This window comes from Frieseomelitta varia, unplaced genomic scaffold (genome assembly GCF_011392965.1).
Source record: "Frieseomelitta varia isolate USP_RPSP 00005682 unplaced genomic scaffold, Fvar_1.2 scaffold_194, whole genome shotgun sequence".
Classification (NCBI taxonomy): domain Eukaryota; kingdom Metazoa; phylum Arthropoda; class Insecta; order Hymenoptera; family Apidae; genus Frieseomelitta; species Frieseomelitta varia.
This window is the reverse complement of record NW_025109683.1, coordinates 84,702-112,480: the sequence shown is the minus strand read 5'-3', so window position 1 is coordinate 112,480 and position 27,779 is coordinate 84,702. Positions and strand designations below refer to the sequence as shown.

The 27,779-nt window shown below is 28.8% G+C and overlaps 1 protein-coding gene across 4 annotated transcripts in view; it reads left to right on the top strand.

Moving 5' to 3' along the window:
* LOC122526802 (all trans-polyprenyl-diphosphate synthase PDSS1) overlaps window positions 1-27,779 on the top strand; it is a 60,464-nt gene that overhangs the window by 19,625 nt on the left and 13,060 nt on the right. Inside the window, exons 1-3 of one of the 4 annotated variants that reach the window (XM_043650347.1) lie at window positions 19,766-20,019; window positions 21,590-21,742; window positions 26,771-26,904. In XM_043650347.1, coding sequence (XP_043506282.1) covers window positions 21,632-21,742; window positions 26,771-26,904 — 245 coding nt within the window. In that variant the 5' untranslated portion in view covers window positions 19,766-20,019; window positions 21,590-21,631. Of the gene's footprint in view, window positions 1-19,765; window positions 20,020-20,039; window positions 20,064-20,814; window positions 20,909-21,589; window positions 21,743-26,770; window positions 26,905-27,779 lie in introns of those variants that run through there. The other 3 variants (XM_043650348.1, XM_043650346.1, XM_043650344.1) reach the window with 3 other exon arrangements.

Genomic DNA, 27,779 nt, shown 5'->3' with positions numbered 1-27,779 from the left:
GTGCGTGCGTGCGTGCGTGCGTGCGTGCGTGCGTGCGTGCGTGCGTGCGTGTGTGTGTGTGTGTGTGTGTGTGTGTGTGTGTATTTGGTATATAATTTATGCGTCTTTGGATGTTCACTTAAACTTTCAAGCTAATGCCAAAAAATGAAACGTGTAATTTTACTAACCAAAAAGATAAATTTATATTTAAATAGATTTAAAAAAATCACATATAGTGGAAGTTTTATTTTGAGAAAAGACCAATTTATTAAGCACACTAGTTTATGGTTTAATACTATAATTCTGTTTAATTCTAAATCTAATTCTAATACTTCTCTGGTTTATGGTTTAATACTATAATTCCGTTTAATTCTAAATTGATGATCGTAGCATAAATTTAAATTATTTAATTTTATATTTTATATGTTAGAGATTAGTAATGAAATTAAACCAAATGAAAAATTAAGCTTCGAATATTCAATGATATCAGTTAAGAATTAATAGAGTAATCCTTGCAAAATTCTATCTATTTTATATTGATGTCAAGATTGAACACAGTTGAAGTTTTGTGTCGAGAAAGTAAACGTATATAGACTGAATGTATTTGAACAAAATTTGTACATTTCTGGATGTTTCTTTGGATTTTCAATCTAATGTCACGTTGCATAGATCCAATGTCGAAGATTAAATATATATAAAATATGTGTGCATCTCTGGATGAATACTTGAACTTCCAAGCCAAGTCAGACACAAACTTCATCGATATTTGAGAATCGAATTCTTGAGAAAATCATGCGACATTTTAAAAAAATTACGTATATAATTGAAATTTTATTCTGATCTAAATATATTTATATACTTGCGATACTCATACCTATATATACTCTGAACAAAATTTATATATCCTCGGATGAATACTTGAACTTTCGGGCCAATGTCAGATGGAAGTTGCATTGATATTTAAGCAATGAATTCTCAAGAAACGATATTGAATGTCAAGAGAGGCACATGGAGTGAGAAAATACACTTTCTCCGAGAGGTTCTGGCCGACCCACATTTTGGAATCGCTCGCAACCATGGATGTTGATGACCGGCGATGAATGCTTCGACCGTGTACTCCGAGTGGAATAAAGCCGGCCAAGGGAATCAAGGTCGCTCTCACAACAGTGCTAAGACGTTCTCAAACATTTGCCAAAGTTTGTTGCATACTCACTGTCGATAGACAGTTAGAAAGATTTTGTTCTATTGGTGACCGTTCCTTCTTCTTGCAATTTTTTTTGTAATTTAATTTCTTTCTTTCTTTTTATTTTGTTCAACGTGATGATTTAATAAGTGAACGTGCGTGTGTGCGTAGATTGATTAATTATTAAATTATTGTTTTGCGAGAAATATAAAAAGAGCGCAAAAAATATATAAAAATATTAAAAATAGAGGATTATTTATTATGATCGATTGCGAGTTTTTATGTATTCATGATAAATTTAGATGTATAATAATGCACATAATATGCAAATATGATACTTGTTTAAATATTTAGTAGATGAAACGAATCTCTGCTTCGATTCTTATTATTTATCAGATTCTCATTCTTACATTTTGTTTATAGCAAAATCATAAATTCAATACAAATTTAATTTAACGGAGTTTTATCTTATTTTGTACGAATTTCATAATGGATAATTTCATCTAATAAATTCATTTCAATTTAATAAAACGTCATTGTACCTTGATGACTAACAAAGCGGATTATTTCGTCATAATAATTTCAATACTCGCAAATTTAATATAATTTAATATTAAACATTTATAGGTAATATATTTGCCTAAAATACTAATTTTTGATATAATGAATCAGCCTCGCGAATATTACATGTTCCCAATGTGTAATGAGATTCTAAGTAAACATGGTATCGCTAATAATGTAATGAGGTAAGAGGAGAAACTTTCTTTTTCTCACATCGCATAGAAGTATCATTGTCGAACGATTCTAAACAAATATTGACGTGTATACATAATGCAATTGATGCAATTACATCAACAGCGTTCGTGTAACGCAAGCAATGATGTAAGAGATAAGACGTATCTCGTAAAAACAATTTCAACTGCACAGCGTGATAAGTGAATTGCGGATTTTTATTCATTCATACGAAATTATTAATTGCATTATTTTATATATTTATATTATTATATTATATATATACTTATATTATTATATTATTTATATATTATATATTTCAATAATAACAATAAATAATTGCGTGTTATATTGTATTGTGTACGATAAAATAATATGTTAAAATCCTGTTTTAGTACTTGTATTATATTAATTTACATTGTGTTCATTCACAAGATACACATAGTATACAAAATATACACTACATATACTTGTTATGATTTTTAATAGAAGAAACGAGTCTTTACGAAAGTTCTATTTTCTTTACGCGTGTCTGTAAAAATATAAATTTTCATAAAAATCTACAATCTAAAATAATGAAATTTTAACCGATCCACCTAGATATTGATCTTTCGATTTCTAGTCAAAGTTCGTAGTTTATTCCACTTTGGAAAATAAAGAAACGAAGGGCAGAGATCAAGGAAATAGGAACGTCGGAACGATTAATCTAACCGTAACGTCGATCGACGTGATGATTCCTATCTTTGTGAACGCGTGGCACGAGCTGCTGCCACAGAAATTCTGATTTCTGTTCGTTTCGCAATTCCGCGTGTTTTGCATTCCGTGATGCGCCCGTGTCATCCGTGTATCTTTTTATACCAGAAAGGAAAGAGAGAAGTACATAGAAAAATTCTATCTGGTGTCCGATATTATTTAAAAGCTCTGTATCCGTAGATATTTAATATTCTTGATTGACAACATTAAAGTCATCCCCAATAGGGAGACCACAAAAATTGACGATTAAATTGCCCAATTATGGAATTTTTTTATATTAATATTTATCACAGAAAATGTAAAATACAAAATGAAGCAAATATCCTAAATTTTAGTAAGCTAATATAAATTGCTAAATTAATTCTTAATTGATATCATTGGATCAAGGTCATAAAAATTGATGACTAATTTTGGAATATTTTTACTGATGTCTGTCACGGAGAATATCAGATATAAAATAAAGTAGAATATCCTAAATTTTAATAAGCTAATATAAACTATAATCATTTACTTTATATTCTTCGAAAATTATTTCAAATCTATTACTACTTTGGCTTTCGAATAAAATGTTTTGTAATTTATTTCGTATCGTTGAGTACAGTCATTTTTTCTTCAATATATTAATATATCAATATTATATAATTATACAAATATATTAATATTTATTATTGCATTCTAAAATGATTGCAAACAGCTCTTACAACTTTCTTCAGTTAAGTATTATTGCCTTAATTTTAAATCGTACATTTATTATATTTAAATCGTGCTTTTTATGCAGTTTAAAGATTTGAAAATCTTGTTATATTCGAAAAACTTAAGTGTAACATTTATCCATAGAGAGAGTCGAATGAATAAATGAAAACAATTAGTTCGTGTGATGAGAAAATTGAGAATGGAAATGAGAAAGCATAGAATTTTTACATTTTTCTCGAAATGTTTCTCGTGGTTCATCACGGTGACACTCCTTGGCAAAGGAGTGAAAGTTTTCCTGCTAGTCAAACAGGCGCGGCTGCTTGTATTCCAAAGATTTGGCAATGACACGGTTCAAGTGTCGAAGAGTGCTTGTTCTTCGTAGCTTCGTAAAAAAAAAAGAACAGTTTCCTTTTTTCTTCGAATCGATGAACCGATTTCTTAAAGGGTTAAAACTGTTCTTTGCATTCCAATAATTTTAACACTTTACTTTTAAAATTTACGATTTTTCGGATCTCTATCACATGAGTAAATCAAATAAAATAAAATAAATAACAAAATAAAATACAACAACGGAATACCATAATGACGTACACAGATATGTAGTAGCATTACAGGCGCGACTCTTCTAATTACATAATCATCGATTCTTGCACTCATCGAAGTATGCACATTTTTGTTCTCGAGTATCAGTCGTGTTATTTGCCGATTCTAATGACAGGGTGAAAGCGTCCTTCGCGTGGAATCGATGAAACTGAAGATCTATCGGTTAACTCGCTTGACAAATGTTGCTTCTTTGTCATTGAAATCGAACTTTGACTATGTCATTTTCCCAAGATGTCAGAAGCTGTTTCACATACTTGTTTTTATTTCAGTACGATGTGCCATTTAAACTTGACAAAATCTTCAAGACGAGCGCTTCTTGATTTTTTTCTACGATCTTCTAACTCTGTTATGATCCTCGTATGAATTTTTATATTTCTATTTTACTCTCATTTTAAGAAACAAATCTTGAATTTATAAGGTCTTAAGGAGATGTTTAAGCTACAATTGGTATCATTGGATATTGGAAGTCATAAAAATTTAGATTTTATATTGCACAATTTTGGAATCTTTTATCCAATTCAATTTTATTAATATCGTCTATCAGAGAGATTAACATAAAATGGAAAATGAAATTAATTATTACATCTTAGATTTTTGTAATATAATAATATTACAAAATACGATAATACGATACAATTTGTGACCCTACAATACTGTTTGAAGATTAACACAAAATTTAACTGAGAAGCTTTTTCTTTCCTTTTTCAAACAGTATAATATATTTTTTTATAGTCTTCTAGATTATGTTAAATTGGATAATTAAAGAAAGGAATAAATTGTTTTCTTTTAACTCAAAATGGATTCAACTTAATTGTTATTAAAATTAAAATTAATTTGTAACATATAAAATATTGTTACTCACTTTTTGTCATAAATATATGTATAGAATTTGAAAGTATGATTATAAGAAATATAAATAAATATTAATTAGGAAATACACACACACACACACACACACACACACACACACACACACACAGAGTTATAAGCAGTATATTAATTTTTTGAGTTATTTTGTGGTTAGTTGTCTTATTTATACCAAGTATTTGAGAAAAGAGAAAAGAGTAATTAATGATTATTCACACGTATTCGTTTTTTAAACGAATATTAAAGAATATCGGCTCCGTTTTACATTCACCGAATACTTTCCCTTACGTTTATAGAAACCCGTTTAAAAAAGAGAAGAAAGTGGCGCGCATCGACAAATAAAATTGACAGGTAACCAAGTTAATAAATATTCAACCAAAGTGAGCGTTTCATTAGAAATCAATTATCATCGCCATATCGCTGCAATCCCATTTGCAAATGATTGTCACGTATTTATAATTTTTCTTCCTTTTCTTTCTTTTCGTTAGTAACTCTTTAGACACTTCTTTTACGTTCTTTTATTTAATTATTGGCGTTTCGCGTGAAATTTTTGGAAAGTAATATTGCCTCACCACGAACGTTTATATGAATTTGTATCTTTTGTAAATTTAGAGTAGGATGTTTTAATTACTAAATATTGTTTCAAAGTATTGTTTCAGTGACGAGTAGTATACTTTGAATGTCTTATAGTATTTGTATATTACATGCATTATTAAATAATATTATTATTATATAATAATAGTTATAATAATATTAGGAATTATTTTTGCACTTTGAAATATATTTTATAAATGTATAAAAATCTGTAGTTTAATAGTAAAAAAAGATGAAACATAGCTAGAAAATGATACAGAATATTATACTTTGTATTTTATTTACTTAAATACATTATGTATATTCTGTGAAGTAAGATATTTAACTGTATTGTATTTAAATTTTTTATGAATGTATAAAAATCCACAGCTAACTTATAATATTCTTTATATGCTTTGTATTTACGAAAGAATTGATTTCATGAGAAACTTCGAATAGTTTCAATATTTTCATGAGACTATATTTATATTATACTTTCGATATCGCGATCACTTCAAATTTCATACAAATTGCAATTATAAATCCGCAATCTAGTGACTACATAAGTGCATAAAAATTCACAAATTGACTTATAATCTTTTCTTTTCTAAACTTTATATTTATTCAAAATAATAAATTTTATCAAAAAACTTGGAACAGTAGAAGTAGAATTTATGTACTTTCGACATCACATTTTGTGCAATTTCGCATGTTTTTAAATTTTCCACGAATTGCACAAAATTCGGCGGTCTAACGATCGCGATTGCGTGAATAAATTAATTTCTAAATATAGAAAGCGAGAACACCTACCTCGAAAAATTATCTTGCGAAAAAAAAATCGAGTTACGCTACGCTTCTCAAGGTCTACCACAAATTTTACAGTTCGAATCACTCACACACACGTGGTAATTAATTCATGGCGTGTCCTTGTGACATCAAAAACTTTTGCCAATTTTTATAATTAGCGTTCTACAGGATGCAGCTTTGTATAAGTATTGAATAAGGCGAGTAACCTTGTATGAAGCGTGTCTTGTCGAACTACGTAATTAATTTTGTTCCAGATTATAGTGAGACTTCTGTGGAATCTCAATGTGATGTTGATGAAATTCCGATCGCTTTTTTCTTTTGATTTTTCCATTATTTTAGTTTTTTGGATTTCTTGATGTCCAGTGATTGGACTGAGGATTTTTGTTAATTTTTGTGAATATAAATGAAGTGGAGTTTGTTAAATAATTTGTCTTGTCTATATTATATTTTATGTTATCTGCTATGTATAATACTTTATTTTGGATATTTTATATACGCATTGTATATAAAAATCTACAATCTATCAATGATTTTTCATTTGAGTTTCATTTCAGTTTTGATGAAATATCATGAAGTTTTTTTTCTTTATTATAAAGATATTAGCTTCAATTAATAAATTAAATTGAATAGTAGCTCTGATAAGCTTAAGCTCACTTTGTTATTTTAATTTAAATTAGATAAATTTGTAGAATCTATCTTAATTACAATACTTTAATTAAATTTCCAAGCAGATATTGTAAAGAATACAACATATATCTCACTGTCAGGATAGAATATTAGGTCATAAATAGACTGTGGATTTTTATGCATTCATAGAAAATTTAAAATCGTAAAATTGTTGAAAATGAAAAAATGTCAGGAATATAGTGCTTTCTATAACACCGAGGTCCTACTTTTTAAATTATATACTCAATAACGTGGACGTGTATAAAAGTCAGCAGTCTTGTCACAAATAACCATGAGCTGGATTTGAAAGAATTTTACAAGAATAAAAAACAGAAAACTTGATACAAAAATCAGGAACGATTATACAAAGAAAAAAGATAATATCGTTTTAAAGATTATCCTTGATTAATTAGCGACAGCTAGTAATGACTGATAAATGTATAAATGTAATGACATGATAAATGTATCTGCATATAAAAAGTCGTATCATGATAATTATTTCATAAATAATTGCTTCGTTAATATCCAACGAAGTTTATCGACTTGTACTTGTTATAGCATCAGCTATAGTAATTACTTGTGTAAGAACATGACTGCTAACAAACTAGTTTAGCTTTATGATTGCTCACGAGGCTAGTTCACAGCTGTTCTTGATGAATTTCGCTGAATTGTCATCAAGGACTCTGAATGGATTAGTACAGTTCATACTACCGAGTCGAGTTGTCCAGCTCTGTAACCTCACTTTCTCCTTTTGCAGAAAAACTGAACTAGCTCTATTTGATTTAGGATCGTGGATCGTTCCACCCAGTTTCCCCAAGTTTTTTCTCCTTGATCGTACATGGTAACTTACAAACGTGTAAAATCACTTCTGTGATGTAACCGGTTGTGGACACTGTCGGGTTGAAGAAATATCGTTTGACGTAGCTATAAATAGTAGCTACAGTGACTCTTATATTAATCTTATATTATTCGAACACCACCGATATTCGAGAGATTATTACTTTGTACACGGTGTCCCGAATTTAAATGTCAAAACTTCAGGAGTCATATAGGAGACTGATAAACTAAAGAAAAAAGTTCTTTTTGAGAGAGATTTTCTCGCTTTTGCTTAATTTCAGAGAAAATCACAAAAAACAAATAAAAATGTTTCATTTTTCTCATTTATTCGGTAAATTTATTCGATTCAACTCAAGAGAGATCAAATCGTAGCTGTATTGAACATAATCAGAATAATGTCTAGCTATAATCAGAGTGATTGTAATGTAATGTTTACGTTGCTGCAAATAACCAATCTTCTGAAATCTATCTTCATTAAATAAATGAGATATTATAAGAGAGATATTATATTATAATAAATGAGATATATAATACAGATCATAATAGATAATATTGTAAGATGATAACAGACGATTATAGGTCAATAAGTGAAAAAACAAAGACTTTTTCGCGAGTTTCTCCAAAATGGAGCAAAAATGAGTAAATACCTAAATCTAATTTCTTCAATTTTCTCTCTCAGTTCTTCAAATTTTGATATTTAAATTGGAGAGACTTTGTATACTTGTTTATGACCATTTTATCGAGTTTATAATGTATTAAAACAAACGGATTGTTTATTAAAATTAATACAAAGCAGAAATTTTCAACAAATTTTTATAGAGAATTTTTATAAAAAATTATTCGAAAAATAAATTTTGTTAAGAGAACGTAAAATTCTATTAAAAAATTTATTCATGAAACTCTTGAAAGAGTGCCATGTCTAGTCGACGACTAACTTTTTTAATGTCATGTCTGTTCAATTCTGTTGCAAGCTGGATTATCACACTGGTTTGTCTGATTATTGCTAAGGAATAATTCGATCTTGAATTTCGTCGATTGCATTAGATTTATTACTTGAGAAATCTTAAGAAACTTGATTGTCTCTGATAAAGGTGACAGCTGATTCTGTCTGAATGAATTATTTACTGTAATAATTGAAGAAATTTTATTAGGAATTCATTATGAATTGTCTGTTAGAAGAAAAGATACCACGTATTATTGATAGAAAATTTGTGCCTGATTTGAAACAGTAAAGTACACGATTGTACTACCAACGATAAAATACTGTCGATAGTTGTAACTTCGTAAAAAAAGAATCGTATAAAAATTTTTCTCATAATTAAATTGACTACGATTTTGAAAATTAAAGTCTCTTCCTTGCAACATTTTATTAAATTTTGAATATTAGGATTAAACGAGAAAAATTCAAGAAATTCTAGCATTTCGTACCAAAAACTCCATTGCTCAGAGTTTAATAAAATGATGAAAAAAGAAAAAAATCGTATGGCAAATTATTATTAGAAAGGAGTCTTTGTAAACGGAAGACTTTAATCTTCATGACTTTATGTAAATACAAACAAATCGAAGTTCTGTCTTTCATAATTATATTTTAAATAGTTATGGAAATAATAATTTGCATAATAATCCGCAGTATACTTACTAACAATTTCTTTTTGTTATAATCTTATCGTTACAATATCCTATTAAGTCACCGTTAGTTGTAATAAACGTCTTGCTTTGCTATAACGCAAACCGTATGCATTTAATTTTCATGCAAACTACAGTCTACTTTTTGTATAATACTATTAGCATTAATATATCAGATTGTAGCAATGTGGCAAATTATAGAACAAGGTCCGTTTTTATACGCGCACATGAATTAGAAAATATTCTAATGTTCTAGTATTCCAATGTATAATTTTTCTTTATTAGTCAAATGAATTAATCGATTAATAACGTATGTGCAAACGTATAAGCTAATCACGGGTATAAGCAAACGCTTAACGCCTTGAAATAAATAATAATTACTTCGTTGTGGGTTTTTATGCAAGTTCATTTTTTCGGGAATATTTAAAAAAAAATTTGCATATATATAATATATTTTTTCCATATCATCTGCATTCTATGCAATGTTATATTTTTAAAATTTTAAATAAATATACACGTAATTTTTTAATATTTTTTAAAATTTTCTATAAATATACATGTAATTTTTTTACCTTTAAACGTTGAATTCGTTTCTTGGGTAATGTGATAGCAAATGGAAACAAGCCGACATGTCTGTGTCGGATAAGGATGATTGCTTTTTCGTTAAGTGTTATAACACATCTAATCTTGTAATTTCCACGACTTATGTCACGCCATATTAGCGTCTTACAATTTTTTTAAAATTCAGATACTTTTACCTTTTGCTGTATAATTTTATAGTGTAGTTCATGTTAACTATAAACTCAAACAATTTTATATTTACTTAAAGAAAAATAAAAAATTGAAGTCTTTAAATAAATAATTAAAAATAGAGAGTTCTTTTACTTTTTGACTTAAATCATTATTTAATTCGATTTTCGAATCAATAGAATTTAAATTTTAATATAAATTAATATAAATACACAGTGATATAATAAAATCTTTCTACATAAAAATATTTTACTCTAAAACTAAATTGCAATGGTTTTAGAAAAAACTTAAATTAATAAAATTAAAATTCTGTTAATTATTTTTATTAATATTGTGAATTAATTATTACTGAAATCTCCATTCAATGACACAAAAGCGTCTAGAGTTGAAATTTCAAGAACAGGTTTTTTCGAATTGTTTGTAGTTACTTTCGAATAACATATATATCTATACAAATATGAGTTCAGAGGTATCTTACGACAGAAGCTTCTACGAAGCATGCAATCTTACGCCATTCCTCGTACACATTTCATTAATTTATCCACGGAATTAATTTATCCACAGAACTTTTAAAAAAAAGACTTATTAATTTTCTAAGGTATACATATATATATTTTAAAAACTGATTTACTGTTAGGTTATTTATTAAAATATTAATATTATTATATTTTAGTTTATAAAATATTAATAATATTAAATTTGTTGGTATATATTTTATTTCGAAATAAAGAAAATGCTTTACGAAAATGTTTAAATTTGTTACAGAAATATTAGAAAGCGTACAATTGTACTTTGCATCTTTTCACTTTCGTGAGATAATTCTGTATAAGTTCAATTTGTTAGGATGTTCTTTAAAACGACACATATGAAAAGAACACATACTTTTTTCGTGACAGCGATGCTCAAACAGTTTGGATACATTTACCATTGACAATTTAAATACAACCAGAGATCCTTGAAAGCAACGAAACTGCAAATTGGATACATTTGACATTGACAGTTTAAACATCAAGGATTCTTAAAGCAACGAAACTGCAAACAGTTTCGAAAAGAAACGTTTGTTTGAAGCAAAAAGAGGAATGGTTTCTTAAATGTTATGATTTGTAATTACCGTATGGTGATTGAACGTGTTCGTATGAATAATACTCAAAATTAACATATATAACATGGTTGATTTGTACCGCTTGAAAATTTCAAAAATCTATACTTCGACATCGATTGAAGATATCGAACAGAGATCGATCAATTAATTATATTCGAATAACGTGTGTCCAAGGCGTGTACACCTTCTGTTCTCAAATTTCTGAACACGTGGCTTGACTTTTACATTGAATGTATTAGCTCGTGAAATGCGGAATTGGTATCAATTGTATAATACTGCAGAGCTAATTAGTTATCGAATATTGTCGTATCTTAGAATTCGAATTTAATAACTTATTAGAATTTCATTTTTCACCTCCATGTTTTTTTTTTATTTTTCTTCGTTTTTAATTTTTAATTAAAATAATTATTTTTAATTATTATATGTATTTAGAGTTGTCATATGTTACTATGTTTTCTTCATCATTATAAAGTATAATTTTATTAGTTTGCAACTTCAGAAAATATTTTACATCTTTGTCTAATAATACAGTATAAGATTGTATGGATTTATTGTGTATGTATGTATATATATATATATATATATATATATATATATATATACTTATATGTATATATTGTACAATTTAATTAATTATTAGCGGAAGTTTAAAAATAAAAAATCATTATTAGATTATTATTATTAAATTGTCTTGCATTATAGAAATTTTTTTTTACCACCTGCAGATTATATAATGTCATCGTACTACATAAACACCTCTGATATAAAACCTATAAAGACTCTAAAACTATAAAGAAAGAAGCGTGTAACCTGCAACTTGTTTGCTCGTCAATATTATTACCCAGTAAATTGCAATCAAGTGCAAAAAACAACGTAATAAAGACTTCACAAATGTCTTTCAGAAAGACATTTTTTACAAAACGTAAAAACGAATGATAAATTTACAGTATACTCTGTATAATAGATGGTATTTCAGGGTTAACCACCCTTCTGCAAATTGTAATTACAACTCACAAACCGTTATCCTCGATTGCAACATAGGTGCGTGTTTTATAGAGCAAGGAAACACGTAACCATTGGAAAAAGGAGTCGCCCGTGAAACCAATGCAGAACTCGGTTTAGTTTGCGAATGAAACCGGTTGTTAATTAGACATGCCTGATATGTTACACGTTTAACAGTATTACGCGTTTCCTTTTAGTTTTTGCAACGGGATCAATGAACACCTGGTATTTGTTTTACAAACATGTTTATTTTCGCTGTGAAACAATATTTCTTTTCTGACACTTGGTCTTTCCTTTTTTTTTTTATCGTTCGGATGACAGCGTACGAAATTGGGAAAATATTTAGTGGGCACTTTCACTCGTCGAGGAATTAGCAATTCAATGAACGATCGTTTGGGAAATAATTTTGGGTGAAAGATTATTGGGAGAAAGAGAGATTTTGATGTGAGAGGGTCAAGCGTATCGATGATCAGGCTGCTTGAGAGATTCTGGTATGTGTTAAACGACGGTATGGTAAAAGTTGTCTGCGAGATATATTTGATCGTTTGATCTAGCGTTTGAATATTATCTACATCTCTATTTTTTTTTGCGCAATAATTTATATTTGTAATATTATTAGATAATAGTGAATTGACAAATTATAATAGATTATTATGTAATAGGTATAATTACGTAATTGATTATTGTTACATAGATAATTGTATTATGGTTACTAGAATGTCACGTTAAATAAATTTTATATGAAAAATTTCGTAATGAATATTACATACCAAGGTTTTTATATATGGATTTATTTATGGAGTGGTTAACTCATAAAATCTATTATTATAAATAGATTTTCTTATATATTTTGTTTTATTTATTTGTTAAAATATTTATTTGAATAAAATACTCGTTTAGCTTAATGAATTGAAATTTCGTTCTAAACAGAATTGCATAATTAATGTAAACGCAAACTGTCTGAAACTAAAAAAAAATGGACTACTTTCAAAATAAATGGCCTAATATGATCATTTAATGATTAATAACATTAGTGAATGGTATAAACAAGCTATGAATATTAGATTAGATACATTTTTCTTTTAGAATTTTGCAATCTTTAAATAGTATAAATATCTTGCAATCTGTAGAATTTCAATCGTCTCATTAGGTAATAATATTAGTGAATTGCAGATAGTAAATTTCTGTTTTAAAATTTCAGATAGTAAATTTTTATTTTAAAATTTAAGTAGGTTGTATATGAAAAATATCACGACGAATATTTCTAACCTGATTAAATATAACTTGTCAGAGCTTCCTTAAAAAAATATTAAATTAAATATTATAATTATTGTAATAAAAATGAAATGAAATAAAATTTACATTAATAATCAAATATATATAATAAAAATTATTGGTTTAAATTAATATCTATTAAATTAAAATAACCAATAATGTTAGTGAATTGATAAATCATTAATTGTATGTTATGACGTTTATGTTAAATAGTATAAATATTTTGTAATTTCTGGAATTTTATCCATCTTATTACAATAATATTTCAATTAATGGTATTACACATAAATTACACAATATAAGCTCCATTTTTAAAATTTCACAATTTCGCATCAAATAATGTAATCAAGTAATTTCTAGAATTTTACTTCTTTCACTACCAAAACTTATTGCTATTATACAAAAACACAAATATGTAACTTGTTAATAAGTTATAAGACCAAGGGTATGCGTAGAGATTTGATAATCGATGAGTGTTATTGCAAAATAGCGTGGTTTCGTGTTAGATTGTGAAATCCATCTGAAATTCCTTGATTGTGACGCGAATAGGATTAAAATAACGCTCATTTATATGAAAGTCTGCTGTTCGGCAATGACGAGAATTTTATTAAAGGAATTTAAGAAAGTTCTGACTAGTGGGGGACGAGGTTCATTAACATCGATTCGAGGAATTATATGTGTGATGTTTCGATCCAGGAAGGTTTCATAACCGTTTATGGCATCTTTGATTTTTTCTTCGAGTATTTGACTTCTCTTCCAAAATTATTTTATATATAGATCGTGATCGGTTAATGATTCGACAATTTATATATATTTTAGTAGCATTAATATTGTTATTTTTTGTAGTGTCTTCAGATCTTTATCATGTTTTTGTATTTTATGTTTTGTTACGTGGTTCCATAATTTCTGTAATACTTAATAGTATATATTTATAATGTTTCATCTTCCCAGTATCGTTATGTATTTGTATTATTCTTTTTATTAGCGTTTACATTATCATTCAGCATCTTTAAAGTATTTTCAGTCAATATGTTTCAAATTTATAATATTCTTAGATCTTCATACTATCTTTCTATCTTTTGTTATATCTTGTATCTTTATAATATCCTTGTATCGAATTACCTTCATGAACTAGATTTCACACTTGTCAATTATGGTTCATTATAATATGTCGAGGATATATAGTTCACGCGTACTTATTATTTTAGAAAAAAAAGTTTTCTAGAGGACTTGCATAGATGGTATAATAATGAGTTGATACCTGATGTCAATTAAATGTCGACTAGCAAACCTGAATATATATTTCATTATGGCCTTCTTCATATACATTAACGTTCATACATGCAAATGTATTTAATTTAAATCTAATTTTAAATGATACTATTACTCTTTGCGGATAGTTTTCGATCGAATCATGCAAATATTCAAGAGTACTTGAGAACATTGTAACCTTTGGGAATTATTCATTTGCAGTACGTGAAACAATCAAGTTAGCGATTTCAATTTAATTCATGAATTACACAAAGGATTTTTCTGTGTTTCTGAATACTTTCAAATATTTCTTTGATTGAAAAATTTTTTGCCAGTTACTTTTTACATATGAAAGGTCTACGAAAAAACCAAGAATATTAATTTTAGCAAATTTTGAGTTCGATATTTTTATGTCGCGTTGCAAATTAAAGTTCCGAGTTTTACATTTATTTCGATTTACTCTTTTAAATACGGAGTTTATATGTACATTGAAAAATAAATTTTCGTTTTTTAAGAAATACTAAAACTTCACAACTTAAACGCTTTATGTACATAGTATGAATATATGAATTTATATATATATATTTTATATAAATAAATATGTAATATATATTTATTTATTATTAATTATATTATATATGCAAAATATTTTCTGATTCACTTAATATTTGTAGATACATCTCATTTAATGATATAAATCAAATAGTGGAATAAATCAATAATTTTTCAACTAAAAAGAATCTCATTCTTTGTATCGTGTTAAATCTTACGAACGTGGATATTCAAGCAACATCTTGTGATACTTCCGGGAAGATTCATATGCTTTCACATTCTTCCAGTTCGCACGCCAACTTGTCCAACTTTCAGACGAGTTATCGAACGATGGTCTCAGGTGCCGAAAATTTCTATCAGCCATAATTTTATATGGATTTTTACACCTTGTTTCTCTCTCTCTCTCTCTTTCTCTGTCGTCATAATCAATAACATACAGACGTCTAGGGGAATTGGATTCCAATTGGTGAAAGCACGTTGATCGGAACACGTGTTCGCCAACGATGTTATAATTAATCCGTATATACGTATAGGTAATATGAGTCATTAGTTGAGATTCTAATAATTTGTTCGTTAAAATCGTATGTGATATCGTTCAGAATTATTCGAACAGTTTACTGTATCGAGATGATATCATGAAAATATCTGTGCTATCAACTATCTTTATTTAAAATATAAATGAAATATTAGATAAGAAAGATCAGATTAGAGAATATTTTGTAATTTATACGCATCTGTAGTATCATTTGAAATTAATACAGTATGTGTAAAATGTAAAAAAGAATGTATAATAAATAGATTTTTGTGCATTTGTGGAGAATTTAAAACTGCAAAATTGCACAAGTTGCACAAGAAAATATGTAAAATATCTAAAGCACAGTGCTCTCTAGGCGTAGTATTTGGCGTAAAATAATTTTCTTCCAGATTTTTGTCTGATAATGAATATTATGTACATATACAACAAATACTATATGATTATAACATATATACTACACCATAAATATATCACATATACCGATATAAATGTAATAAATATAAATATATTACACGCCCTCCCACACACACGCACGCACGCACGCACGCACGCACGCACGTACATATATATAGTCTGCCTAAAAAGTCAAATTAAAATTTTAAAATAGTATAAAATAAATAATATTTATTCAACAGTATTCAAAAATAGAAAGATTATTATTATTATTATAAAGAAACCCATTTTACGTTCGTTCATTAACAGCCAAACTAAAAATAAAAAGTAATATAAGAAAAATGAACTTAAAAGAATTACATTACATTCAATATATCGTAATTCTTTTTCGAAGTGCGTATTATATTAAATAGTTAAATACATAAATATAAACAAAAATATAATAATATAACAGGTTCGTAAAAATATTTATAACTCTTCACGGCGCCTTCCATAAGGTATCCCATAAATTTCAGAAGTTAAAAATACCGTGCAAGGCTAAGGGAAATGGTTACGTGGCAAGCATTTTATGAAGCTTCATAAAATAAAAATTGTCTGCGAGGTGAACATCTGCCTCTCTGCGTTATGGGCGACTGATCGCCCCACGGATAAGTAAGTAACGAAAAAAATCTGCTCGATTTCGCTTTTCGATAATTTTGTTGGCTGTGTTGTTTTCACGCAGGCTGGCCTTGAGCGACGATGCAGTGTGCAAGAGAGGTAATACTTGGTTGTGTAGTGAACTTGCCTGCTACTACGAAACTAGTTATCCAAGAACATAATAAACGGATATCGTGCCATGGAAATCACATGACACGCATGGATACACATTGAACACGGTCATTGCTCAATGTTGCATATCTTGTAAACATACCAACCGTTCCATATTATAGGTACGTTCTGGGACGCGAATACAACTGTGAAATTTAACAACTGCCGTACGGGCCAATTATTTGCAACGTGGACGACCTCGTGGATTTTTGTAACCTTGAGATGTGTCGTCAAGGGCATGATTCTGAACAATTTTCCCCCATATATGGGTATCGTACCGTTATTTTGGTTCCCAACATATTTTAGTTTCTGAGACAGAAAATGTTTTTGTTACCGCGTATTGTTTGGAATATATTTGCGTTAATTATCAATGTAGGTGTGGATTAGAATGCTACTGGAGTGGCGAAAGCCCCGATAATTTTAACGGAATGTAAAATATCTCCTGTACGATATTAGTCGCACGGTGAGGTCATTGTACCGGCGACAATGAAAAATTGTCGATAATTTAAGGTGATAATTTTGTAAAAGAAACCTTGTCTCATTTTAAAGCTTGAAACTTTTACTCGCGAGTTTGTTTTTTGACTTTGCATCAAGTAGTTGGTGAGAAGGTGAGGATACTTTTTTCCCTCGAAATGTGTAGAAATATTAAAGAATTTATTTTCGCGACTAGATGTACTATTATTTTGGTAGATTTCTTTACAATGATCCCCTAAAACGATTTTTCTTTTTACCTTTTTATCGAACGTTGAATATTAGGGTTAAACGAAAAAAATTCAAGAAAATCCAACATGGTCCTAATGTTCAAGTACGAAAAATATCGAACAAGTAATTTCGTAAAGAGAAAAATTCAATCTTCAAGACCATGATAGATTTAGCCACAAAAATAATTTTTTAATATTTTCACGCGCATTTGAATTTTTATAATTTTCGAGAAAAAGGTATTCATTTTCCCACCCTTCACATGATGTAAAATCATCTTAAAGAAAATCGAATTATTTTACAAAGCGAATTATTTTATAAAATTATTATATCAGCAATTATCTGATTTTTTATCAACAATTTTCCATTATTATTGGTACCGTAGATATACACCGTGGAAAACGTTCAAGTTAATTTGAAAACAAGATGATGAATGTCTTATCTTTCTTAATCTTTTTTTTCATAATTATTTTTATTCTATTATTTCTTTAATCTCTGTATTACAAGATTATCTAATTAATAGTTAAATGGATAATTTCATAGCAGAAATACTAATACTACATACAGAATACTAATTATTTAAATAATAAAAATAATAAAACTTGTACAACGAACATCAAATAAATAATAATAAAATCGTACGATATTTATTTAAATAACGACGATTATCATTAAATACGAAATATTTAAATAAAACGAGTAAAGAGAATTAAAAGCGTGTGCACGTGCAAGTGCTGTTGCGAATATTTAAATTAATTTGAAAGCTGGATGATGAACCTTCAACGACGAATATAGTTGCACAGGTATCTTCTAATGCGTCTCTACCGGATACAAGTATTATTTGCCGTGACCTCGATTAATCCACCGGCGAAAGAGGCGAACTTGTGAAACAACGTTAATGCCATTTACTTGCATCCTGACATGCCCAATCCTTCGGTCTCACAGGCTGCCGACTATCGAGAAATACCTCGCGTATAACTAAGTACTGTTGATGAGAGAGATATGGAAAAGTCATAAAATTAAAGCGTTAAATGATGACACCGATTAACCGCAACTACAAGTCTGTACAATCGGCTCATATTGTTTAACTTATTGTGCAAGATTTATTAAATTTTATCGTTGCTTTATCGACTCTGCATCTGTAAGTTTTTCAATTTTTCTGGGTAATTTTACTGGGTAAACTAAATAATAGATTTCATATAGATTTCATAAGCTTATTATCAAGAAATAGTTTATTACAGTATTGTAAATACTTTAGTTTCGTGAAACTTCATAAAATATTATTAAGTATTGAAAACTATAACGATACAAAGTTAAATTATCTAATTTCGAAATATTTGAAATATTCTCTATCACGGGAAGTATATAATAAAAAGTAGAATTAAATGCCTAAAATTTTTGTTATCAAACATAAATTATAGTTTGATGTGAAATATTTTGTTAACTCAAAAGTCTTTAATCCCTTAACGTATAAATTTTTCTTCGTTTGTAGATAGAATGATTTTATTATAGGCTATTTAGATGTAATAGCTGAGTGCTAATTAAATAATTTTATATATATATTTCTTTGTATAATCTGTCTTAATGAATAGTTAAAATTAAGACTTAAGAAATAAGAACAAGTGTATATCTATTACTTTCAGCATATATTTATAGCACAATTATATTTTTTCCAAATTCTGAGAATTTTTTCAATCTCTAAGTTAAGTATAATAGACTTCTTTAAAATATTTATGACTTTCAGTATCAATTTTACCAAATTTTTATCTGAAATTTTTAATTAATATTCTTTACGAATATTTAATCATCATTTCAATAATAAATTTTTTACCTCATATAGGTAAAACATAATAACATTTATACCATTTTTTTTATCCCTCGTTCCACTACTCGATTCATTATTTTTTTAAACTTTCTGATTTTTGCTATGTCTTTTTGATGAACAGTACTTGGGTCAAGTAAATTTGTCTTCTTCGTCCGTCATTGCTTGGCGAATGCTAAGAAATTACAGAGAATCAGAATGGAGTTTCGATGACGAAAGTAGACAGTCGGTGCGAAAGAACGCCGAGCGAAAGAATGTCGTCCTGCCTGGCACATCGTCGGCTAAAGTGGCGAGAACTGGGAAGGAGACATCGCCGACGGTAACCCGTTACGTGCCCACCAAACGTAAATAGTCGCAGGAACGACGGATCTTGTAAACAGTTGCAACTTTCTGAAACGTCGTGTATTACGTATTCTGTGTCGTTCGACGAGAAATCGCCGTGAACCGAGTGAATTTCAAGGGTTAGCGGAGTAGAAAGAAACACAAGGAAGGAATGCTGCTTTCTTGCTGATGTAACTCCCTTATATTAAACGGATTTCTTCTTCTTGGTTTTCTAGTAAAAATGATTAAATTATTTTATAGTGAGAAAAAAATATCGTGATCGTGAAAATGGGTGTGTAAATTTTTATTATAAATAGCTATGAGATGATTCATCATTTTATAAAGTGAAATTGTAATGAAAGTTTCCTTTTTGTTTAAGTTTGTTCTCATTGATTGCTACATCTGTTTCAAGCCAATGTCAATTTACTAAATAAACAGTTAGCAACTAGAAGTTCGGTATTATATTTTAAATTATATATTAAATACATTAAATATTTATTATATTTTTAATACATGTAATATATTATTATAATTAATATTAATAGAATTATATTTAATGGATATAAAATTTAGTATGAATCTAAATAATGCAGTTTGCTTATTAAATATAAAAGCTTCACAAGCATCATATTTTCTTAAAAACAAAAAAATTGGATCATCAATTGCACAATTGCATAAAAATAATTTTTCTTATTATCCATTTCATAAAGTATTCAAAAGATTATAGGTTTCATATCACTTATTCAAAAGTAGTCTGTCACGTTTTATTGATTGAAAAAAAAAAGAGAATGAAAAATTAGATTATCAATTGCACAGAAATAATTCTTCATTATCCATCTCTTGTGTAAAGTACTCAAAGAATTATAAATTTCTGTTCATTCAGAAGTAGGCGAATATTCTGTTGCAATGTTTTTCCAAGTAGTAAAATCAATGACATACGCGTCGAGGCGCAACAGATGAAGTAGTAAATGACTGTGCATGGTCAGACGTTGCTATGTAGTACTATTATCGCTACTACTCTTGCGCGATGTACTCAACACATTCATGAAACAAATGTTCCGCCACATTGCACCGTCACAGGTATTTCATTCCTAGCAATTTGCCAACGTTTGATAGTCACGAGCATTCGTAAGTTTGTTCGCGCACTATAGTTTTTTCATACCTAATGAAAACACACACATTGCGCTGTATTAACGCAATTTTCATGTTTTTATTGTTGTCAATCACTAGAAAAATTATGTATCAAATAATACAAGTTCTACTTGTTTTCTGCGTGTTAGGTACATCTATAATGAACATAATAACGTATAAATTGTAAATAATTATAGAAATAAATAAAGTAAGAAAATGAGTGAGTATCATTATGAATTTTGAATATATGAATTATTTTGAATTATGAATTTTATATATTCTTTTAATAATATAGTCATTAAAAAATATGATGATTTGTAACGCATCTCAATTTTAATAATTTCGCCAAAAATCTTCTTCCAATTTTAATAAAAATGTCATCTTATTCTTTTTCCAACGTTAATAAAAAATATTTCACTCGAAATGTATTTTACTTGAAGAAGAATAAAATATTGAGTAATTAATTAATTATTTCATTAATTGAATACTTGAAACATTCTCGTCATGTCATGTTATCATGGACATTAATTTCAATTCCAAGTTACGTATTTCAAATCACGTATAAACTTTCTATATCCGTCGCGATATCTTTCCTTCGATTAATAATGAATTCCTCTTTTTTCCATGCAGAGTAGAACGAGCACACGGGACTGCAGAACGAACATTGCGAGGATGATGAGCTCTATGCAAACGCAATTGCCTGGATCCGTGCACGATTATCAAATCGACCCTTACCGACTTCTCGATGACGATCTCAAAGACGTCTACGAGGATATACGAGAGGTCAGTCAATCTTTATTTCATCTAAGATAGTAATTAAATTAAATTAAAATATTAACTAAATCATCTTCATAAACCGAAGCAATAACATCATCTTGCCAATTAAAGATTGTGTCATTCGACACATTTTCTCGAGATGTTACATGTTTCACCGTGTTCACTTTTTGTAAACAAGAGTAGACAACCTAGATACGTCTCTCCGACAAGCAAACCAGTTCGGTTAGTGGTGAAAATATGGAGGTCGAATTCCTTAGACAGAATTGTTATACAGTTTTTCTTTTGACAAATTACATCATAAATTGACAGAAAAAGTCATACATTCGAGAGGCCGAAGTAGCGAGAGAATTTTAATTGTGATCACGTAACCATTGGTACTTAAGTACACTGTCGGTACTTACTTGTTTTCTTCGTATTACAAAATTATTAGATCGTCGCGAATGTCGCAATTTTTGAAAATGAATTCGATTTTTAAAATATCATTTTATCGAATATTTAATCAAAGAAATTTACTGTGACATGTTAATGTAATTATTCAGCACACTTTTCCAACTAGCAACTAAATTCAAATTTACAAGAATAATTAATCTTGGAATAAAGATGTTGCAGTGTTATGCATTTGCAGTTCCTTTTAATTGATTTATGCATCGAAAAGTGCAATAAAGAACAAAGTCTTTAAAAAAATTTTTTTATTACTAATAACCGAAAGAATAAACAAACTTTAAAAAAATTTTTTTATTACTAATAACCGGAAGAATGAAAGAACTGCGAACTCCAATTTCGTAAACCAATTTTTCGTATAAATGATCTAATTTCGTAAATTTAAATCAGTTCTCTTTCATAAATAAATTATCCAATTTCGCGAACTGATTTTCTACGTCATTTCATCGAAGAAATTCCACAATCGTATGTATTTCGTAAACCGATGAGTTTGTTTACTCTTCCACTATACGTGCGATTATGCGTGATACTTGGCTTTCTTTCCTTCCGGATTTGAGCCACATTTTTTCTGTTGAAATACTCTGACGGAAGTAGTTGATGATTCCTGGCGAATCGACGCGGTTTGCACCGAAAATGGTAGCAGGAAATCGAGTTGCTAGACTCGATTCGAAGAAATGCAACGCGTGAGAGTGGACGAGTCTGCAATTTCGTGCGAAGTTGAGTTTCATTATGCGACGAGTTGTTTCCAGACTCGAGTTGATTGTGTTTGGTATTTTTGCAAGAGTCAGTGGATTTTTTTGTTAATTTCTGATATTTGTCACGTTGAAATTTTTAAAATTATTTACTGTTTATCGAGGTCTAGAATACTGAATTGATTTGAAACAGACAAGCGACTGCTACTTGTAAGAGTTTATTGACCTGTTATTTTATTTACTATTATTATTATTTTATTGAGTTTCGTAAAAATGTACGCGTAAATTCGTTATTAGAAACCTATTTCTTTTTTGTGAACTCGAGAGATATAATTAGAAGCTTACTATTTTTTTTATTTAAGACATATTTAACTTGCATTTATTATTTTATTTATTATTATCATTATTATTAGCTTATTGAGATGTCTGTATCTAGTGAAACTATACATATATAATTTGAATGAAAATGTAGTAATTGATTATTAAAAGTTTATTACTCTCCCACGAAATTAATAGAAATATGCTGAAAAATGAGGAGTAAGTACGTGATCGTAGTATAAAAATTAAATAATTTTTCCATCAATATCTTGGCTAATTTAATATCTATGTGCAATTCGGAGATATTAATATTTCTTCTTTTTTAAATTAATTTTTATATTAATTTAAAATCTAATTTAATTTCCTCAGTTTCTTACAAGCAAACGATTATAAATCCTTAATATTAATATCTCGATATTAATTTCTTAGTTAATTTAGCATTTATACACAACAATTCAAAGAATTTAGCATTTATACACAATATTTATTATTATTAAATCTGTATTACTACTGGCTGAATGAAATAGTCATTTTTCTTCTCACAAACAAAGAAAAATCGAATTTTTAAATCGTTAATACCAATATGCTCGATATAATAATTAATCTAATATCCATATACAATAATTTAAATAATTTAATATACTAATATTTATCATTAATATATTCTAAATTATTCCGTTAACAAATCATTGTACAATAAGAGCATGTTGCTAATAAAGCATTAGAGCATTGCCACTTATGTAAAGTACGTATGAAAAATCGTCATGGTAATGCGTTATTATAAATATTTATACCAACGAACGGTGTTTTCACAAATAGTCCATGGGTGTTGGAGCAAGTTAGCGAAAGCAGCCCAAGCAGACTTCACGGTCTGCATATATGGCCGAGAGTAGAACTTTTACTTACGGCTGGCTTGTCTAGGTCTCGTAACAATTGTATTTGCGTATGCACGTGCAAACGCGTTTAGAAAGCACTTTTTCTCGTCGCGACAGTGGAACGCGATAATACTGACTTGTCACGCAATTACGTGCCCTCGCTGTCGTGTATCGCGGGCTTTTCGGGGTTAATTGACTCGTAATCGATGCAGGCTTGTTTCATTGAATCATTATATGTACATACTAACACGTTTGCACCGTACACGAATACTCTCGTGGATCAATATATTTGTCAAATATATTTGTTAATTTTCATTACATTCTTTTATATTTATATAATTTATTTATATATATATCATATATAATAGTATATATATATATATCATATATAATAGTATATATATATCATATATAATAGTATATATATATATATATATATATATGTATGTATTTATTATATTATCATCTATTTTTATTATATTTATTTTAGTTAAATCAATCATTATAGAAATATTGATTATTAATTTTCATTGTATTATTATATATTATTAGAATATCAATTTCTGTTGTACTATTACTATCTTCTGTTTTTTATATTTAACGTAGATTTTGAATTTTGCGTGTTTTAATTTAATTATTCGTATAACTTCTCTTTATTACACTATAAGTATGTACTATTGGTTTCTTTTTTTTTCAATTTTTTTTTTTTTTTTGGTTTTAATATAATAATTAAATAATTCTAATTTATGGTAGTGCGATATAATATATTTATAGGTATAGAATGCAAGTACATACTTCTGAGAGTGCGTGTAAAAAGCATGAAACTTAAGAATTTTAAAAGATTTGTCTTTTCTTGTTTCTTCTAAAAGGAAACGCATACCTTTGTCTTCCGGCTGTTTTGAGAGTTGAGCGTGAATTCATCAGCTGTAATGCATCAAAAGAATGCGACTTTTCGTTTCGCTCTACTTTCTTCAGGCTAATGGCCAGAGACGTAAATTTCGTACCAAGAGCCTAATATTCTGCTCGAAAGAAATTTCTAGTCAGTTTGATATTTACATCCTTCAATAGTTTTCAAACTTCTCACAAGAAATCACCATAGTATTTCAGAATGTTTCTATTTTCACTTTATGTATTTTCGTGTGCCTCTGTAAATTTTCCGTGAATGCGTAAATATCAGCAGTAAAGTATCAGAATTATATTTTAAACATTTTCTATATTTTTGGATATTTTCCATGTTTTTGCATGTTACATGCATTTTTGTATCCTCGCATCTGACAGTATCAAGCATCATAATTCGGTAATAATCATATTACTTAATTGCGCACATTTTGCATACTTGATAATTATTCAATTAAATTTCCCATGCATTAAAAATTAATACAATTAATAAAAAAGAAAATATAATTAAATTTCCCACATAAAACTCATAGAGATCATGAATTTCGAAAGTTCGAAGGGTAAGAAGCTCGGAGTGCTTCGGCCGAAGTCCGTAATGCTCGACTTCCGGTCACATGCGCGAAACAGCCACGCGGAAAGTGTCTCTGACGTAAGCTTGCGAAACGAGCTCTAGTAAAGAGCGCTCGTTCCTTTCGATTTTGGCCAAATTCCAGGACGAACTTTCAGCCGTTGTATCGCCGTTTGAATTCAAAGCGGATCGGTCCTCGCCTTTTTCGTTCTCTTGCTCGTTCTCTTCCTTCTATCGGATGCTTGCAACTATAAGTCCATGGCCTGCGACTCGTTCCTTCACGTATACTTCATCATCATCGTGTTATGGGCATCGATCGTCTATGCGTCGCCCCGATCAGTCGCTTCAGAATAAAATATGTAACACCTGTATTGAATTGAAATGCACCGCGTCGAAAACGTATTGGCACACTTTTTTTTTTTTTTAAATAGGTATTTTTATATAGTAAAATAAGGTATTATCATCGAGCATGTCTTTTCAACGTATAGATGTTTCGAAGTGTGAAGAGAACACTCAATGATGTAGTATGAAGAAATTGTAAAAGAAACAAAAAAATTTCATAGTTAGAGAAATATCGGTGCATGCTTGTGATTTTGTTTTTGTATCTTTCAACTAGATACAATAAAACAAAAAAAATTGGCACACTATAATTAACGTGTTCCAGAAACCGCGTGTATAAATTGAAAAGGTAGAATTCGTTAGATTTGGTAAAGAATTTACATATTGTATAATATAAAATGATGTATTATATATTATATATATATATATAGTGTATAATATAAAATAGTATATTATATACTAGAAAATAGTATATTTTGATACTAAATAAACACTAATAATATAATTCAAGTCTTAACTCTTATTGATATTTTCTTAAACAATGAACGCAATATAATAATATATTTATTACAAATAATACATATAAATTTGAAGAAAAAAGAACTGAATTAAGCATAATTTTAAAAATACAGTACCATTTTAAATAAAACTCTGTATCTTGCCATATTTCGATGATATTGAAAGTTATTTTAATACTTATATTTTGCAACGCTTTCATCGCTCAAGTGAGGTCAAATCCAAACTACAATAAAGTGGATAACGCAACAATTTAGTAATTTAAGCAGATGGACAGTTTTTACGAGAAACGGAGAGAAGCCGGGTGTCACGGTTTTTCTAACGTTCCACGGATATACAAATTCTTTTTCACCGTTCGGAGTCAAGGTTACGTTTGCCATTGTTCCAGGTACTCGTCAGGAACACGACGCAGAAGGAGTTGCAAACTATAGCGACGTACTATTTCGACGGTAAGGGAAAGGCATTGCGGCCGATGGTAGCAATTCTCATGGCACGGGCTATCAATTACCATAAGGAAAGAAAGTGAGTTGTGAGAGGCACGCCTCTCTGCAGATTCTTTCAAGTTCGCCGTCAATAAACTTTTTCACCTTTCTCAAATTAAATTAATTCCTTAGCGGATTGTATTTTAACTCTATTCGATTCGCGTGTGGCAATTTATGTTATTGAAAATGTGTACTTTCCTTAGTAAATTCTTTTTTTTGTTTTTTTCCACCAGCAGATTCTTGTTTTTTAATATTTGCGATGGTTAATGAAAATCGAAATGAAACTCTTTCATCTTTCTGAAATTAATTAATTCCTTAGCGGATTATATTTTAATCCTCGCGTTGGATTTGGATTCAGTTTGGATTCAGAACCCATTTGGAATCAGTTAGTTTTAATTTATGTTATTAGAAATGAGCACTTTCCTAATAAAATTCGTTTGTTTTTTCTACGAGTGGATTCTCGTTTTCTAATATTACCTGATAGTTAATGAAAATTGAATAGTTAATGAAATCGAACACGAGAGAACTCAATGAACTTTTTGACTTTTCTGAAATTAATTAATTCCTTGATGAATTATATTTTAACCTTCGCAAAGTGAGTACTGGGTTCATTCGAATTCACATGTAATTTATGTTATTGAAAATGAACTTTCGTAGTAAATTCTTGTGTTCTTTCATCAATGAATTCTTGGTTTTTAATATTGTATAGTAATTAACAAAAATCGAATGGATGCACGAACATATAATATTTATTGGCAAATTCATTGAAATTTGTGTATTATAAAATCCGTCAAAATTCACATTAGAATTTGCATAGAGTGTTTACGTATATCAAATGATTATGATTTCCGAGCGAATTACCTCTGGCTCCGAATGATCTTTATATCCAGCCACATGAGGATTAATATAATTAGA